Source organism: Diabrotica virgifera, chromosome 3 (assembly GCF_917563875.1).
Source record: "Diabrotica virgifera virgifera chromosome 3, PGI_DIABVI_V3a".
In the NCBI taxonomy this organism is placed as follows: Eukaryota; Metazoa; Arthropoda; class Insecta; order Coleoptera; family Chrysomelidae; genus Diabrotica; species Diabrotica virgifera.
The window spans coordinates 10634430-10654718 of NC_065445.1; the positions used below are offsets into that span (position 1 = coordinate 10634430).

Genomic DNA, 20289 nt, shown 5'->3' on the forward strand with positions numbered 1-20289 from the left:
AAACAAAATAATGTAACAGAAGTCTTATTTTGACGAAAATTATAATGTCATAAATATTTGATAAAACAGAAAGAGCATGGCTTATGAAGAACCATCTCTCACCTTCTCCAATATCTCTCACCTTCTCCAATAAACCTCATCGAGTGCCACCGCTTAAAAAATGTTATTTGTTGTCGCTCTGCTCCTCGGGTTGAATACCCAGAATCCACTGTGAGTTTTTTCAGAACTTACCAACTTCTGCCGCTACTGAAGAAAGTGACAATTCAGAATTATTTTGATTTTATTATATTTTTTCATATCAAGGAACAATAATAATATTATAAGAAAAAAATACTTAAATAATTTTATTTGATTTCCATACAAATACCCTATACAAAATGCACTAACTGTTAAAAAATGATGTGTCAAGAGTTTCATAGTGCACCAACTCAAAAAAAAAATCTGAATTCTTTAAAAAAAATTAATCAAAAATTATCATCTAAAAGAACCATAAAATAAGCATCTATTTCCCAAATTTTGTTCCATTTGAAAAACAAATGGACCATTTACAACAGATTAAAAATATTTGCTCCCAGAAAAAATAAGTTAAAGCTGATTTGTGAAGAACTATGTTTTTTGAGTTGGTGCACTCTGATACTGATGTATCGATTTGTAATTTTATTTTGTTTTAAAAATCATCTGCGTTTGATTAATTGGAATAATGGCAAAAAACAGTTAATTAAAATTAATGAAATTAACTGTTTTAAAGATATTATTATATAATATTTTAGTACTTAGAATATCAAATGATAATCATTATTTTTGAACATCAGTCTCTTTCGAAAACTTAAAAGACTAACAAGTTCGCCTCTATGAGCAGTGATTACAATCGGGTACCCAACACATTACCATTTTGTAAAAATTAAATAACGTACAAGCAATATATTTCATTTATAAAAACGAAAATCATGACGAAAATAAAAATTTGCCACAAAAACCACGTGTGCCTGACAGCTGTTTGCTTTGTTTGGAAACCTTTTTCAGAGTAGCCAACATTGATTTGACATCACGACTATTACGGTCCATTGCTTTTGTTTTTTGCGCGTCACTCAAATGCACTCTGGGCATTTTCTACACGTTTAATAGCTTGGTATTTTTCAATATGCGCGAAATTTTTGACAAGCAATTTGACAGAGAAAATTCATAGAACACTGCTTTTTTAAGGTTTTACAATGTAAAAATGAAGGTGTAAACCATCCAGTGCAGCTATGTAGGCTTTTTCTGCTCCATATTCTAACAATTTTGAAACAGTAATAAAAATATAGCAACAAAAAGCAACAATAACTTACCAATATGTTTCAACAGGTCATTGGCTGTGGCAACACTGGTCAGGCAGTACCTGCACAGCTGCGCGTCCATAGATACGTTGTGCGCATGCTTGAACAAGTGACTCATCAGCTGTATATTGTTGTCGAACACGCTCTTACAGAACGGACACTTCATATTTAAGGTAATCTTCGGTGTTTTGGTGTAGGTCTCTATGGTACCGTAATAGTAGCTTTCCAATGGTACCATCTGCTCAGGAACGTCTGGAGATGTGCTTTTTGGCGGCCTGTTGACGTCTGTTGGTGTAACCTGGTTCACCTTAACGGAGGAAAGGAAAGTATGAGGGGTTTGTGTTGGGGTCAGTTGAGAGAAAAACATATATTTATTAACACAAACTTTAACTATTAAAGAACTTAAGTCTCACATAACAGAGTACTAAAAGCCATCCACTGGTCAATATTTTAGCGAAACTGAAGGACTTTAAATTTTTTTTGTAGTTAACTGTTGTAAATAATTTTTAGTACTATTATCGAACTTAAGAAATTAAAAAAGAAAACAAAGAAAAAACAAATTGCTATAAGATTATGGATCAGTTGAATGTTTTCTGAATTAAACAAGATACTATACCAAAGTCACAATAAAGATGCACTAGAAATAAACAAACCAAGGCGCGTTGAATATTACAAGGAGCACTACCGAATCATGATTTACAAAGCTTATACATTGTAAATCATGATTCATGAGTGCTTCTAGTAACATTCAACATGTCTTTTGATTATTTCTAGTATATCTTTATTGCGATTTTAGTATACATACTAACTTTTTATTTTAGTTGGACTAGATCTACCTGAAAGTTTAGTACAGGCGATGGGGCTACAATGTAAAAAAGTTGACTACAATACCTCTTTGGGAGGTTTAAAGAATCAACCAAGTACCAACTGATTGTAAATTATAGGTAATTTTTGGCCTGCATACAATTTAAGTAGGTACTTCTACATGTGACGGAATTTTTGGTTTGACAGAAGACACTTCGACCCAATAGTACTTTTCAATGCTTCTCATTTGTTTCGAGCTGCTGTCATATGTCGTATATTAATATTATCAAATACATTAGACGATAATACATCCAACTCCCACTCGAAAACTCGAAGCACGTTGCCACTAGTGCCTCTGCCGGCTTGAGTTGAACTACGTTTTCTCAACGTAAACATAAAAATTTAATTTTGTCAATTTTTGGATAAGTAATTAGCTAATCTTGGTAAATTGTGTTTGTATTTTTACACAAAATGTCTTGTAAAATAGGTTCGGTAAAATGGATTCTCAGCAAATACCTAGGATGGCAACAAAATTAAGTAAAAAGTGTATTACTTTATCCACAAGGAAAGAAAAGTTTTCCTGTAGTTGGCTGTATACCATCAATCACAAAAATTGGAATAAATCCTTTGTAAAAGGTATAAAATTTATTAAAATCCCTAAAGGGCTACATCAGAACAAAACGTTTTCGATTTTATTACAAAATCATCATCAGTGTAAGACAGTCTGGATGCTAGCTGAGCCACCAAAGAAATATAGGGGTAATAACCCTTCAAATATAAAATGTATGCTTTACAGATGCATATTTACTTAAAATGCCTTGTGATGGGCAAAAGGCAACAGGAATAATGCCCTAAGGTAAGGTATTTAAATTCCCAACATGTGGGATGCAAAAAAAAAAATTTGAGTTTACATTTCGATGACTTTATGGCAACTGGATGGCAGCAGTTGCCATAAAGTCATCGAAATGTAAACTCAAATTTTTTTTGCATCCCACATGTTGGGAATTTAAATACCTTACCTTAGGGCATTATTCCTGTTGCCTTTTGCCCATCACAAGGCATTTTAAGTAAATATGCATCTGTAAAGCATACATTTTATATTTGAAGGGTTATTACCCCTATATTTCTTTGGTGGCTCAGCTAGCATCCAGACTGTCTTACACTGATGATGATTTTGTAATAAAATCGAAAACGTTTTGTTCTGATGTAGCCCTTTAGGGATTTTAATAAATTTTATACCTTTTACAAAGGATTTATTCCAATTTTTGTATTACTTTGCCTCCATTCACCCCGATGAGACAGCGTTTAGCTGCAATTTCTTTTTACAAGAAGGCTAACCCCAGACTGTATAGGAAATTTATTTTCTATTATTAGGGCTAAGGATATACCTGATAGTGTGAAATTTAGATGTAACTTATAAAGGGAGCTTCAGATAAAATTAATGATATATTTAAAAGGTATTTTTAAAATTATATACAAGAGAGTGTTGAAAATGTTAAATATAATTTAAAATTAAAATGTTACAAGAAACTCTCCAAAATGTATGTACCTACAAATTGTCTCAAAACTTTTATAGATAAATATTTTGATCGTTTAATAAAAGCGTATGTAAATAAAATTAACGATAGTAAAAACGAAAAATTGTGTAAATTAAAAACTAAGAATATAAAATTAAAGAAAATAGCTCACAACTAAATTTGTATTTTGGTTTAATCCTATAAAAATACCTTTCTTTTAAATGCATAGTTTGTGGTTACAACCCATACCACTAGATGGCGCTATTTTGTTTGCTTCCACAAAATTGATGGGAAATGTTAAGAGTTGTATGTATTATCGTCTAATGTATTTGATATTATACACGGATTATACGACATATGACAGAGGCTCGAAACAAATGAGAAGCGTTCAAAAATCCTATACGCTGCATTTTTTGCACAAAGTTTAATTTTGAAGTGACAGGTGACTTTTGACAGGACAAGAATCATTTGAATTCAATGTGTGACATGACAAATGAGATTAAAACTGACTCTTTGTAAATAATAAAAAAGTTCAATAGCTAAGAAATATATTAGCTCAGGAAATACGAGGTAGCACATAAAGAACTCTTTTTTAAATGGATGTGAGTTAAGATCAATTAAAATAAACTGAAGCTAAGAAAACCGTCTTGTTTTGTCGTATATATTCAAATTCTCGATATTCCTTTAATAAGTGACGTAACATTTTGGCCCCACAGAAGGCAATTTAATTCGATAAGTAACATTGTCATACTCGAAGTTTAATTATGGAGTGACAGATGACATTTTGGGGTGACAAGTGATGTATTAAAATTTGCTATTCATAAATAATGAAAACGAGCGAGAACTAAGTAATAAATCAGTTCTGAAATGATCACATTGCGCTAACAACATCAGATTAAAATTATACAAAGCATTAAACAAAAAAACATTAAAGGAAACTAATCTTAAAAAAGTCCCTTCATGGTATTTACTATTTCCAAAATAACTAAATTTTGGATATTTCTTAATAAGTTCTTTATAGCATTTATTATTTCCGATTCATGGTAAGTATATTGTGTATGATTAACCATGATAGCACAAAATATAACATTATTCAATCAAATAAATTATAATAAAATATATATAAAAAAATATATAAAATTTTCTAAATTTTGTAAGCCGTCAGCTTTCTCTGACGCTCATGTATATAGTGCTATCATTATTTCTTATACACAACTATTAAGTAACTCTACTCACCTTTGGAAGTTCCGGTTTTCTGGCGTTCCTCGACTTCTTGGAGTTGTTTGTGGCGTTTGTCGCGTTTATGGCATTGTTTTCCACCGGTATTTTCGGTGTATTAGGGAGGCCCATGTTCCAACTCTTGAAGGGATTTTGGGCGACCTTGTTAAGACGCACTATCAGTGACATGCCGCTCTCGTACCGAGTTTGTTCTGCTAAGTGCTGGACCACGCTGTCGAATGCTTGGAGGGACGATGTCCCGAACCATTCTCGCCATACCAATTCGTCCAAAAACTGTTCAAAACAAATAATTATTAACTAGTGTTTGCCTGAAGAAGAGTGCAAATGAGTATATAACGAAAATTTGTTTAAATGAAGATTTGTGGTGGTGGTGGTGGAAAAAGTACATAAATCAATGACCCAAACCTTCTAGCAGGTCAGAGGTTGATATTAAAAGGATAGGAATATAGGACTAGGTGTTGATAAATGTTTTAAAACCTACCTGTTGGATGATCTGCCTTGACAACAAAGACAGCGTATTCTGGAACATTCTCGGCACTATCCTCCGCAAATACTCCATGATCTGATTGTTAGTGACCACAGTAGAAACCACAACGTTCGTGAACCCCATGTTGTACAACGCTTGCTTGTCAACCGTCATATCTGCTACCAGCATACTGTGCGGGTGTACCCAAGAGACCAACGGTTCCAGTATCTTCGAAAACCGTTTTTTGTAGCTCCTATCGCCGTCCGATTGAGGCTCTACCGCTCGTAGTCTGATAAGTTTCGAGTCCGCTTCTAGAACTCCTAATACTTCGACTTTTACTTGTCGCGTGCTTCCATCTTGGGAACTGGTGCCTAGGGAGATCACGCCCACCTCTACTTTGACTCCTGGTCCTCCCAGCTGGCGGAAATGCGACTGGAGGCCTACGGTACAGATGGAACGCAGCCACGTGAACATACCTTTGACATACAGGTTGTCTACTTTTACCTAAATTAAAATATTAATAATTAATAAATTTAAAGTTAACTTTAACTATAAATTATTTATTTCGTAATGAATGTAAAGGACCCTTTTAATCAAAGGAGTTACTTATCAATAGTTACGTACCCATTGCACGACGTTCTGAATATTGGTTTGGCACGCCCAATGGTACAGCAACTTCAATATGACGACTGGAGGATGGGGCGACCCTTCGAATAACGATCCGCTGAATACCGAGACAAACCTTTGAGGACAACATTCGGAAATCCACACGTATCCTCCGGAATAGGGAAACTTGGACACATCGCTGTACATGCCGAGTTTTAGTTGAGTGCTCGTATGTACAGTACATTTTTGTTCCGAGCGGATGAGACCCTGCTGGATTAACCTACGGGATGATTTAAGTGTGTCAGACATATTTTAACATGTGTCCACTACGCCAAACATAAAAAATATAGTTTATATTGAGCACAAGTGGCCGCGATGTAAAACAAACTTAATGCGTTAGAGAGAATTTGATAAACTATGACGCACTAAAAGAAGGTTTTGGTATAAACTTATAGCGACACGCTCCATTTATTATTTTTTTAATTGCTAATTTTAAATATTAACTTTCTTTTCTAAACGAAAATAATATGGGTCATTTAAAATTCACAATTCTTTCTATACGAAACCAGATGGTAATGGCATGTTCAGTCTCAGTTTAAAATTTCCCCATTAAATAGTTACCTTATCAGACCTTATGTCAATGAATCACTTTTTTCATGCATTCGAGGACGCTTCTTGAAAGAAATGTGTTCAGCTTTTAAAACATCAGATAAAGGACCAGCCTCTTTATGTCGATAAATTACTAGTCTTCAACGTAAAACCACAGACATGTGTTTTTTTCAGTATAGTCACAGCGGACACCCAACGCGGACACACCACCACACTCGCAAGGAATAACAAACCCTCTTTCGAGAAATATTCACGCTATTTTACCGACATAAATAAATATATTATTGACAAGTTGTTGTTTTTACACTTATTTTAATTTAAGTTAATTGATTCCGTTAACCTGCAACGGAACAAACTATATTTAGCTCCATAGGCCTGCTGAGACAGCATCAGTTTTGGTCATATCGGACCAATGTGGCAGAGAACGTGTTGATATACCTACTGTAAAATTACGGCACTGAATACAACTATCGACTTACCATTCTGTAAATTTGGGTGGAGCATGCATAAGCACTGATTTCACTTTGGCGTCCAACTTGGGCCTATCCAAAGACAAGTCTTTGGCTCTTAAGTGAGGTCTCGCTACGACCACCAGCGAAGGATAGGTCTTGCCTTGTAACTTATTGAACGCTATTTCTCTGCTGTCCGGCGGTAACTTGCTGGTTTCTGTATCGTCCGTGGAAGTGAGATCGACTTCCACTACCTGGTTTTTATTACCTGCCGAAAGACCTCCTTCTACGTTAGTTTCTGACGGACGTACCGTTGTTGTGAATGTATTGGAACCGGGCTGGAAATAAAGTAAAAAAAAACGTAATGAGAGACAACTAGATTTAATTTGTTTCAGAAATCACCCACATCCGTTTACGTACGTTTCAACCTATTGGAATCGTCAGAATGGTTTTGTGGTGCGCTCTGATTCAAACTAAATCCAGCTGTCTATTGACCAAAATAATACGAAAGCAAATATTCTGGTAACAACCTAAAATTCGAACCTTTTAAAATTTGCAAGGCAAACGGAGCGATAAATGATAGGCAATGGGGGAATCTACAATTGCATTCCACAACAAGTTAATGAGAGACAGCTTAAGCTGTAAAAAACGATGGTATCTTATAATTTAACACATAATTTTGTATTATAGAACCGCAAAGAAAAAACTTTGAGAATGTCATAGCTGCAGACATTTTTAAAGGAAAGTTACGAACAAAGTGTTGAAAATTTCAATATATTTTTTGCTATAGTCGGTTCGTTAAACTCACGACACAACTGCCAGTGATTTTAGTAAGTAATTTTGCCAATTTGGAGGAATCCGAGAAATTGGAGGGAAGTCAAAACCATTGAAGGGAAATAAGAAAAATTGGAAAGCGTTAGAAAAAATTGAAGGAATCCGAGAAATTGGAGAAAAGTCAAAAAAATTGGAGGGAGGTCAAAAAAAAATTGGAGGGGGTCAGGAAAAATTGGAGGAATCCAAGAAATTGGAGGGAAGTCAGAAAAAATTGGAGGTGTCAGAAAAAAATGGAGGGAGTCAGAAAAAATTTGAGGGAGCTTCAACAAAATAGATATAAGTCAGAAAAAATTGAGTGGAGTGACTGTAGATGGCAATTGATTGAATCCGTCGTCGTATGGCGACAGGCAAAATCACTGAGTATTTAACCCCGCACCGGGATAAACGCAAAGACGATTATTTAGGAATTAAAAAACATTATTGTTATCGACACTCATTTCATCTTTCCTCTTTAGAGGTCGCTCAAGGCATGCGTTGGTATATTTCAATATATTTGCATTTCGTGTGCTTTGATTCGGTTCACTCTCATTACGAGCCTCTCTGATGACAGGTAGACCTAGAAACACGTGTCAGAGGATGGTAAGAGACTCCAATTGAATCGAAACGCAACCGTCTAATCGTGTTTTAAAAACAAATATTTTAAATATCCCGGTCTATATAGACATTTGAAATAACAAAAATTGCTGGAGAGCCAAATTTTGGTGGTGAGCTAGGGTATACCATAACAAATAAAGTTTTAAAAGTCACCATCGATCCCATGTGTGCAACAAAAATTATTCGGGGTCAAAGGTCAAAATTTGAGATTTTTTGGATTTTTTTCGAAAACGGTAAGTTTTATCAAAAAAGAACATTAAACCAAAGTTGTAGATCTTAAAATTCTCTACAAAAATAGTCCTTACTATTTTTTTCCTAAGAGTTGCCATTCCTGAGATATCGCGATTCTGGGTCACATTATACATGATATGCACACGTTTCCACACCACCTGTGAAGTAGTGTACTCGGCGCGTTTGTTTACCGCGGTTTCCCCTGTAGGCCTCATTATTATTGATATTGATTATTGATATTGCTATTGATTATTAGGTTAACTATTGCTTTGATTTCTTTAGATATTTTAATCAGATTCATATTCTTAAAAGTCTACTTCAACAGTCTTCTTCGATTTCATCTTCTTCCTCTTCCTCTTGCTGGATGTTCAAATGTGACTGAGTCATTGGTCTCTTCATTAAAATCACACGAGTCTTCCTCTGTTGTACTAAACTGGACATTTGAGCAAGACTGACCTTGACAGTTGGTACACGCTAGAGAACACAGCAACCTGACTTTTTTACATCCACATTTGGCACTACAACCTTCTTTGCAATAGTGTTAAGGAGTTTTTCTGGAGCAGGTGGGAGTAAGGTTTTAATCGGTTCCAGAGTATTATCTATTAATTTCCAACCCCACGCTTCTGGATTCAGTTCATTGCCTAGCCATGTTTGAACTTGATAATATACTCGATACAAATGTTGAAAAGCAGATGCTGATGTTAAAGGAAGACATGATAGTTGTACTTGTTTCTTGTTTCGCGTATTTTTTACGTTAAGTATCGGTATTTATCAAGCCAACTCATTTTTTTTGGAGCTCCATAAACCGCAAGAAGAAAGCGAATTCCTTGCGTAATTATTGTTTGCGGTGTGGAAGTTCTGTAAAGACTTTACAGCAGTCAGTCAAATCTTTTTTTCGAATAATTTAAGTACTGACGTCTTGCCCCTTCTGTACATTGCTGACGTAATGTCGCAGCCGACTTTGGCATTTGGGATAAGCAGATAAACTTTTCGAAGAGTATATCTCTGTTCGCTGTTGAGCCCTTCCAGATTTCAGAAAATAAATAACTTTATCTACTGGAGTCCTTGCAATAAGCAGTACTAACAAAGCAACATCTTCACCAACTACAATTGTTGTGTTTGTTGCCTTAAATTTTTCAATTGTTGTCTCAATTATAAGGACATCTGCGTCATTTTTAGCTTGTTTCACTTTAATATTCGCAGATGTTAATTTGTCAGTTAACATGGAAATGAAACGAGATTTATTATTAATGTTAGCGAAAAATTATTGTCGATTCGCTGGAACTTTTATATTTTCATCAAAGATAATCTCGGAACCCGATGATGTTTTTGTAGTTCGACGACGTTGTTCTGCATCTTTAATATTCTTTGTCGAGTTACTGTAGCCGTCAAATACCACTGTCACTGTAAGCCCGTAATATCTGCTAAAAAATGGTAGTGGCTTGTAATAAGTACTTATATTCACTTGAACTGAACCTTTAGCACTAAAAGAAACAGATAATAGGTTTGTTCGTAGAACGATCAGCAACCGTTGCCAACCATCAGACGCATGCGCGTTCGTAGTCTACGAACGCTAACTGTTAACTGCGCAACGCTAACTGTTCACTGCGCATGCGTCTGATGGTTGGCAACGGTTGCTGATCGATTGGATCGTACTACGAACAAACCTAATATGAACAAGACCTACGGACAATACTGTAGCCATTGTTTACAATAGACAATCTGTTCTTTTTTAAACAATGGTATAGCCAAATGTTTTTTAAGGCCACGTGGATAGAGGAAATTCAGTTTGGGACTGATTATCTTTTGAAGAAATATTTTCAGAATAGTATAATATATTATATAAAAGAGACACAAATAGGCATTTATACTTGTCTTAAGTGCCACATTATGTATATAGGTGGCTTAATAGTGCATATAATGTATAAAGTAACTTTTAAAATCGCGATATCTCAGGAATGGCAACTCTTAGGAAAAAAATTGTAAGGACTATTTTTGTAGAGAATGTTAAGATCTACAACTTTGGTTTGAAGTTTTTTTTTTATAAAACTTGCCGTTTTCGAGAAAAATCCAAAAAATCTCAAATTTTGACCTTTGACCCCGAATAACTTTTGTTGCACACATGGGATCGATGGGGACTTTTAAAACTTTATTTGTTATGGTAAACTCTAGCTCTCCACCAAAACTTGGCTCTCCGGCAACTTTTGTTATTTGCCATCTATTTTGATGTCTAAGTTGACCGGATTAAAAATGATGCAAACATGGGAACACTTACCACCCCTCTCGCTCGAGTATTGACTTGTTTCTTGCCCCTCGTCTGAGGCGGTGTAGGTGTAGGTGTAGGCGGTGTAGCAGCTGCTGCTTGGGCTCTAGTCTGGGTTGGCGTCGGAGTCGGTATCTGCGCCGCTCGAGGCGTATTCTGACCTCTAGTCTGAGCGTTCTGTCCCCGAGTCTGCGGCGTATTCTGCACTTGACCTCTCGTCTGTGGAGTTGCCGGTGGTGGTTTGGGGGCTGGAGTGGTTTGAACCTGGGCGCGCGTTTGATTTCGTGTCGGAGGAGCTTGTACTGGAGGAGTACTTTGGGCCGGCGTTGCTTTGCTTCTTGTTGGTGGTGTGGCGACTGGTGCGGGAGGTGGAGGGGTGTTCTTGCTTGTAGAACCTCTAGCCCGATTTCGTGTGGCAACGCGAGGCGTCGTCGGGGCGGGAGGAGGAGTTTGCTGGAGATCCTGAACCACCTGGAACCAAAAATCATAGTATACAAGAGTGAACTTGTAGTAAAATATTACAACTGTTTCTCTTCTTGAGAGTTTGACAAGAGAAAATCGTCTTAAGATCTACTATGTCCTGTTTTTAAACCAGGAGGAGTAATTCAAATTTACCAAGCTGTAATGCCAATTGTAATAACTGGTCCAACCGCAGGCAAGTTTACTTGACTGTTATCAAATTTTGATACTATTAACATTTATGAAATTTTGACACTACATATTTGCATTTCATAGGTTAAGTTATATCGGCGATTTTATGTTTTCTGCGTTATTCCTTTAATTTTTAGATTTCTAGTCTGCATTTACATAAAAAACAGTTGTTTTTAAAACTCTTTAGCGACGTATTAGTATAATATAATATTTATGGATTACCGTCGAAGGCCGACATGATCAACCAAAAAAGAAGATGTATTTGGTGATTTTTCTAGTGACTTTCTTGGGCTTGACTCATCTTTTTAGTTTACTAGAATAGAATAGAAATGTGCTTTATTGTCGTTGAAAATTGTAAAATTTTATAGACAAAGCTTATAAACAGTTGAAAAACAATTACAAATACAATTTACTAAAATTACATAAATCATCAATATAAATTAAAAAAAATAAGTAAACCAAAAACAATGTATTGCAAATTTAAATAAATTGCAAATAATCAACCATAAGAACTAATAAATAATTAAGCTGCTACATATGATACCCAAATATAGATAAAAATACTACTTTTACGTAAGGGTACCGTAACTTCTTAGTTATTGATTAAGAAACTCTTCTACTGAATAATATGGTCTTTCAGATAGATTGGCTTTTGTTATTTTACGAAACTTGGGGAAAAATGTTGCAAAGGGAGATGATTGTATAGTTTTTTTGTAGAATATAATATGTATACCGGGTGGTGAATTGTAAAACGGGCCATAGGAAACTCAATGTAAAATTCTAAACTGTTGAATTCCTGCTTCCCTAATTATTTTACATCAAAAGACATTAGAAACTATTTGTAGATAATTGAAATCTGTATTGAACACAACTGTTAAAATTGTTCTACGAATTAGACATATTCCAAAATTTTGTAAAAATGTAAGATATTTTTCAGGTTTTCGGCCCAAAATTAGGCCACACACAGTGCAATAATGTGTTACAATGAACTTATTATTTTCACATTTTTGAACTGTCAATATTTTTATTTTATCATTTATTGTTTAAAAACAATACAGTTGATAAGATACCCTCAGTTGCGGAGAAAGTATTAATAATAAAGATTTTTTATTCAGTCAATGGTGTGAGCACTGTCAGTTAAATAGTAACGTGTGGCCTAACTTTCACACACATACCTACTGTGGCAAATGTATTGTATTTTTCAAAATTTTGATATGCGTTTAAATCGTAGAACAATTTTAACTTTTGATTTTAACAGATTTCAATCCTCTACAAATATTCCCTCATGACTTTTGATGTAAAATAATTAGGGAAGCAGGAATTTCACAGTTTAGAATTTTACATTGAGTTTCCTATGGCCCGTTTTACGATTCACCACCCGGTATATCACATTTCATTCATATTTCAGATATTATATTTTGTTTTTTTGCGGAATATAATATATATTTCTTGACTAACTCGGTGGACTGGATCGGTAAATAGACGTCAAAGGAAGAATTTCTGGTGAAATAGTCATGATTAGGTCTTGCTGGAAAGGCATGTAGATGTTTACGAATTAAGCAAACAGTTTCTAAAATATATAAAGAAGGAAGTGTTAAAATCTCGTGATCTTTGAAGTAGCTTCTGCAACGTGTTGCTCTTCTGAGCCTAAACAGATATTTTATTGTTCTTTTTTGTAATCTAAAAATAACATCGGATTGGGCAGCTGTACCAGAACCCCAAAAAGGAAGACCATATCGAAGATGCCACTCTAACAAAGAAAAATATGTTATTTTGGAAGAGGCTAACTTGATTTCCTTCGAAACAAATCTTATTGCATAGCAGACTGAGGATAGTTTTACTTAACACATCGATACGAAGGGACCATTTAAGGTTGCTATCTAAAAAAATACCAAGAAACTTTACAGAATCAACGGTACTGATCTGGCTGTTATTAAGAGGTAAGGGTTGAAGAGCTCCTTTATAGGATAATGCTACTGTTTTATCTACATTAAAAGAGAGTAAATTAGAATCGGACCAGGTTTTTATTGAGTAGATCAGCATTTATAGTAGCATGAACAGTTGTAACATTTAAGTTGTTCCAAGTAATACTGGTATCATCAGCAAAAAGAAAAATGTTTCCATCGATTTTTAAACTAGTGATGTCATTAATAAAGATAAGGAAAAGTAGAGAACCCAATACTGAACCTTGTGGTACCCCACATACAATGTTTTTGAGACTAGAGTCTGTATCATTTGCTAAACCAGCTAAACCATTGCATTCTAACCAGTTGTTTCCTATTATCCAAGTAAAATTGAAACCAATTCAAAGAAATACCTTAAATTTCGTAGAAATTTAGTTTTTTTTATCAAAATTTCGTGATTTACACAATCAAAAGTTTGGCATAGTCACAAAAACAGTGGCAGTGTGAAGATTATTGTTCAGTGCTTGATAAACTTCATGGAGTACAGAAAACATGGCATCAGTGGTGCATTTATTATTTAAAAAGCCGAACTGATTTTGTGATAAAATGTTGTTTTCAACTAGAAAGGCATAAGTCGGGCTTTTATGAGTCAATAATGGCTTTTATGAGTCAATAATTTTGGAGATTACCGGTAGTAATGCAATATGTCTATAATTGCAAGCATTAGATTTTTCACCACCCTTATGAAGAGGAATAATAAGTTCTGTCTTTAGGCACTCTAGAAATTTACCTTTCTCAAAAGAATCATTAATTAGTGAGATGAGGACTCCTAACACATTTTCTGGGAGATATGAGAAAATTTTTATGGATAGTCCATCAGTACTATAGGAAGATCTGCTTTTGATATTATTAATTGTTTGGATCAGTTCAGATTATCAACTGGTCTTATAAAGAATGAATTCGAGACCTTTCTTGAATTAGGGAGATAAGAAATGGGATCTTGTTTTGGCAGAATAGTTGATGTTATATTTTTACTCACATTAACAAAGTCTTCATTTAGATTTTCAGGGTCAAGAAGGGAAAATTTTTGAGCTGTGTGAGTTTTATTTCGAAGATTGTTTATTATGGACCAAGTTTCTTTTGCAACACTTTTAGAACTTCCCAGACGATTTTGACAGTAGGCTTTTTTAGCTGATTTGATAAGTTTTAGATAGATTGCCCTGTACTTGGTGATATATTCAGTGACAGAGACGTTGGTAGTAAATTTCTTGATGTACAGTAGTGAACGCATATTCTTGGCTGATATGCGGATACCTTTGATAGTCCAGGGTTTACGATGTTTTGGCTTAATTGTAATTAAAGGAAATGCTTTGCTAAAGATACAGATAAGCTTATTCAAAAAATCACTGAAATTATAGTCCACGTCCACAGAAGGAAAGTGCCACTCAGAGGTTAAGCATTACATTTTGGAATTTACGATACGTTATTTACTAAACGTCGGGATTTCGAGGAGGGTTTGCTGAAGACGTTAAACTTCGTATAAACAGCTTCATAATCAGATAATCCCGCATTAATAATTGTAGAGCGAACATCAAGGGGTGAGAAATCTGAGACAATATAATCAATTATGGTAGATGTAGTTTTTGTAATCCTTGTAGGAGAATCAAAGTGCATTGCTGGACCATACGATTCAAATATGTTGACCAAGGATATTTGTGTAGCACAAGCAGTAGCATAATTAATGTAAATAATGAGGAATACTTCTCCTGGTTTAAAAACAAAGCATAGAGTCCTATAACTTACCGATATTCTTGCTTGAGGTGCTTTCTGTGGTGTAACGGCGACAAGTGCTGGCGTTACGACGGGAGGTGTTATCTGGATAGGCGCCGAAGCAACTAGACCTGCTGTCGGATCCATTACCAAATTATAAGATTGCGTTCCACCTAAGTTATTATTTATAATTACACTTGTCGGAGGTTTTTCAGCTCCTAAAAATAAATAAACGCTGATTTGTAACAATGTTTTCAATGTGATCTATTTATAAAATAAAGACAATCACTGAGAAAGAAATTCACGATCGAGAAAGATGAATAAATCATCCCAAACGTCTCTAAAAAGCCGGTATACTCTGTGACACAACCAAAAAAATTTAATTCTCAGGGGGACGACTTTTTGCCTATCTTACGGGGGTACACTTTGCAATGGAATTCACAGTGACTATAAAATTCTTCATACAGCTGAGTCCGCGAGTCTTTATCCGTGCGTCATTAATACCTTTTATCTACATATCTAGTAATACACATACCTTTTATCTAGCATCGTTCTCTTCCACGCATGAAACTAATGACAAACCAACTGCCGCCTGTTATTAAGTAAAACCACATGGTATTTTTATGAACGATCTAGACTCAGTGCATTGAAAAGAGAAAGGTACAGAAAAGGACGATTGAGGATGTTTTCACATATTTTTAAGTACAATTTCTGACGTTTTGGTTTGTTTACTTTTGTGACTGTCAGTTTGTTGAATTTTTTGCTGTTATTTTGTCGAATTTTTGCATTTTGAAGTTTTTTATAATATACAAACAGTTATTTTCACAACTAATTTTATATTGGAGTTAGAAATTTTATGATAAGTTTATGTTATTTTACGATAAATTTTGACAACATACAAATAACCTCATTGTTGACACAGTTAAGGAATGCTTGTGTTTAATATTCCACCAAAGTGAATAAAATAGCAAAAAGAAAATATGTTATCGAATTTTTTATAAATTGTTTATTTATTTATTAATCAATGATAATAAAAGAATTTATTAAGCTACTCCAAATGTAGCTGTAATTATGCACCAAAATTTTAAAGCAATACTTAAATTTGATATTCTATTTATTTGATAACGTCAAATTTTATACTAAAACCCGTGTTGGAATAATACCCACTTTCTGTCACTTACTGTTGCGTTTAGTAAATTTCCGACTTATTTCGTATGCATTAAATGATGACGCACGGGTAAAGACTCGGGGACTCAACTGTACATATTGTCCAAGATCTTCTGCATTTTGAACCACTGATTGCCCAAGTATCCATCTACACTAAGCATCAAAACTAACGCACCACCTTAAAAATCGGACATTTTTGATGTCTCGTATTTCCTAAACCTGTTGTCCGATTTTAGTGATTTTTTTAATAGGTTATAGCTTTATTCTTCAAGAATATCTATGTAATAATATTGTTGCTAAACAGATAAGTGTCATTGTATACCGGGTGTAACAATGATAGTGATTTTTTCTCACAGTTTGGAACACCCTGTGGAATATTCTAACCTATGTATTAGGCTATTGATTATATTCAAAACCAGATAGCTAAAAGGAACTACAACGTTAACAGGATTTTATTATTTCATATGGTCAATGGACATCTATATATGAAAAAACCGCTGAGTGCTACCATTTAAAGGGGTGCGTTTTTGAGAAATGGGTGAATTAGTCTCTGGGCACAGGTTACATTAGGGTGAGTTCTATGCACTTTTGGTACAAACATACCTACATAAAAATTGTTCCTGGTTAAATTTCCTATCTACATATCACTTTTTAAAGTCAATGATACTTTTTTTTACAAAAATATATTCAAAAGAAAAAGCACAAAGAAACCCAAAAGAAAGAAATTTTGTTTTTTGTCCCATAACTTTTGTCCACGAGGATATAGGTATAGACATTGCTTTACAGAAAAAAAAAACCTACATATTTCTTCTTTAAAATGTTGTTTAGTAGAGGTAATTAGGATTTATAGTTTTCGAAATATGATTTTTCAAAGTTTGCCACTCACAGCAATTTTGTGCAATTTTCCTTGTTATTTCGCAAATGTTGTTCTGTAACTTTTTTCTACGTAACTTTAGGTATATGCAATGGTACACGTAATAGGAATAGAAATCAATTACCTTTAAAATGGTCTACTGTATAGCGTTGTACGACTTTTTCTTTTCGAAAGAGATTATGGTTTTTCAAGGTTTTATACTTTTAACGATTTTTTATAATATAATATAAAAATAAAATAATATTATTATATAATATATTATTTAGAGTATATATAATATAATATTATATTATATAGGGTGAGGCAGATAACTGGCCTATTAGAAATATATCGAGAACTAAAGGTAACAGAATCATGAAAATTGGAATAAAGGGGTTTTGAGGGATGATCTATTAAATGAAAATATTTTCATCTCTTTGCAACTTCCGGTTATACCGGAAGTTGCTTATAATTTGGTTTTTTTAAATGGGACACCCTGTATATTTTTACATTTTTGGATTCTCCTCAATATCTTCTTTCTTAAAATATGAGATTTTGTAATATTATACAGGGTATTTTAAAAGATAATTACGTTTTTTTATTAATTTCGAAGCAACATTCACACTCTGTAGAATTGTAATAGTTTGACATTAAAAACTCTGCTTACGTTCAAATGATTTTTAATATAGTCTATTATTGTTAAGAATCATTAGTATAGCTAATTTTGAAATTTTAGTATACAGGGTTGGTCGAAACTCGGAATGAATATTTTCTGAGTTTTCTTAAATAGAACACCCTGTATTTTAGTATTGTAGTGAAATGATATTTTGTAGTACTTTTTTATTTTATAATTATTCCCTATACCTAACTTCTTTAATTTTGAGTTATTGGTGATTCAAGCTAAACATCATCATCATCATTCTCTTTGCCTTATCCCTATGCGGGGTCGGCTTCCCTAATTGCATTTCTCCACACAATTCTATCTTGGGCCATATCAATGTTAATCCCCTTTACCAACATGTCCTGCCTTATCGTCTCCCCCCAGCTCTTCTTTGGTCTTCCTCTCCTACTCCTTCCAGGAATCTGCACTTCAGCTATTCTTCGTATTGGGTGGTTAACGTCTCGACGTTGAACATGACCAAACCATCTTAACCTATGCTCTCTCATTTTGGCATCAATTGGTGCCACACCTAGACTTCCCCTAATATACTCATTTCTAATTTTATCCTTCTTTGTCACTCCACTCATCCATCTAAGCATTCTCATTTCCGCCACATGCATTCGCTGTTCCTCTTTCTTTTTCACTGCCCAACATTCAGTTCCGTACATCATAGCTGGTCTTATGGCTGTTTTATAGAATTTTCCCTTCAGCTTCATTGGAATTTTTCTGTCACACAACACACCACTCGCTTCTTTCCACTTCATCCATCCAGCCCTAATTCTACTGCATGCATCTCCATCTATTTCTCCATTACTCTGTAATACCGATCCTAGGTACTTAAAACTATTGCTTTTTACAATCATTTCACCATCCAAAGATACCATTTTATTTGTAGTAGCTCCATCTTTAAATGAACATTCCAAATACTCTGTTTTTGTCCTACTAAGTTTTAAACCTTTTTCCTCCAGAGCTTGTCTCCACTGTTCCAGTTTTTGTTCTAAGTCTCTTTCACTATTTCCTACTAACACGACATCATCAGCATACATTAAGCACCATGGAATGTTCCCCTGTATTTTCGCTGTTATCTGGTCCAAAACTAATGAGAATAAATACGGACTAAGCACAGAACCTTGATGCAATCCTACTTTCACATGAAATTTATCAGTCTCTCCCACACCTGTCCTAACACTAGTCGTTACTCCCTCATACATATCCCTCACAATCTTTACATATTCACCAGGGACTCCTTTCTTATTGAGTGCCCACCACAGAATCTCTCGAGGAACTCTATCATATGCTTTCTCAAGATCAATGAATACCATATGAGCGTTTGTTTCTTTACTCCTGTATTTTTCCATCAACTGCCTTATAATGAAAATTGCATCTGTTGTTGATCTACCCTGCATAAAGCCAAATTGATTCTCGGATATTTCGGTTTCTTCACGTATCCGTCTATCAATTACTCTTTCCCATATTTTCATGGTGTGGCTAAGCAGTTTTATAGCCCTGTAGTTTGTACATTGTTGTATATCTCCCTTGTTTTTGTAAACAGGTACCAGTATACTGCTTCTCCATTCGTCTGGCATTTGTCCAACTTCCATAATTCTATTAAATAGACCTGCTAGCCACCTTGTTCCTGTCTCTCCCAATGCTCTCCATACTTCCCCAGGAATATCATCTGGTCCTACCGCTTTTCCTTTCTTTATTTTTTGAAGCGCTTGAGCCACTTCCTCGTTGGTTATTTTGGTGACCATTGCTGCTACTGTCTCCGTTGACTCTACAGGCTGTCTGTCAAATTCTTCATTTAATAAGCTGTCAAAGTACTTTCTCCATCTCTTTTTGACATCCCTTTCGTGAACTAGTATTTTATTATTTTCAAGCTAAACATTAATTGCAAAAAAAATACGTAAAATTTTATTAGGTTGGCCGTGAAAATATTCAATCACAAATAATTTTTCAGAAATAAATACATATTAATCCAGACTGATCCTTAAAATTACCAATAATGGTTTAGCTATCGAAATACCTACGTAGTTAAGATTGTTGATGCAACTAACAATTAAGCACAAATTAAAGCAGTTAGGTATAGGGAATGCTTAAGAAATAAAAAAGTACCATAAAATATCATTTCATTACAATACTAAAATATAGGGTGTTCCATTTAAGATAACTCAGAACATACTCATTCCGAGTTTCGACCAACCCTGTATACTAAAATTAAAAATTTAGCTATACTAATGATTCTTAACAATAGTAGACTGTATTAAAAATCATTTGAACGTAAGTAGAGTTTTATTTGTCAAACTACATACTACAATTCTACAGGGTGTGAATATTGATACGAAATTAATAAAA

The 20289-nt window shown here is 34.4% G+C and overlaps 1 protein-coding gene across 2 annotated transcripts in view; it reads right to left on the reverse strand.

Annotated features, from left to right (window-relative positions):
- LOC114324247 (uncharacterized) overlaps nucleotides 1-20289 on the reverse strand; it is an 81476-nt gene that overhangs the window by 33269 nt on the left and 27918 nt on the right. For both annotated transcript variants that reach the window (XM_050646285.1, XM_050646284.1), the window contains exons 6-12: nucleotides 15287-15471; nucleotides 10941-11399; nucleotides 7037-7344; nucleotides 5967-6228; nucleotides 5358-5846; nucleotides 4874-5149; nucleotides 1329-1623 (exon numbers count right to left, since the gene is read on the reverse strand). In XM_050646285.1, the coding sequence (XP_050502242.1) occupies nucleotides 1329-1623; nucleotides 4874-5149; nucleotides 5358-5846; nucleotides 5967-6228; nucleotides 7037-7344; nucleotides 10941-11399; nucleotides 15287-15471 (2274 nt within the window). The remainder of the gene's footprint in view (nucleotides 1-1328; nucleotides 1624-4873; nucleotides 5150-5357; nucleotides 5847-5966; nucleotides 6229-7036; nucleotides 7345-10940; nucleotides 11400-15286; nucleotides 15472-20289) is intronic.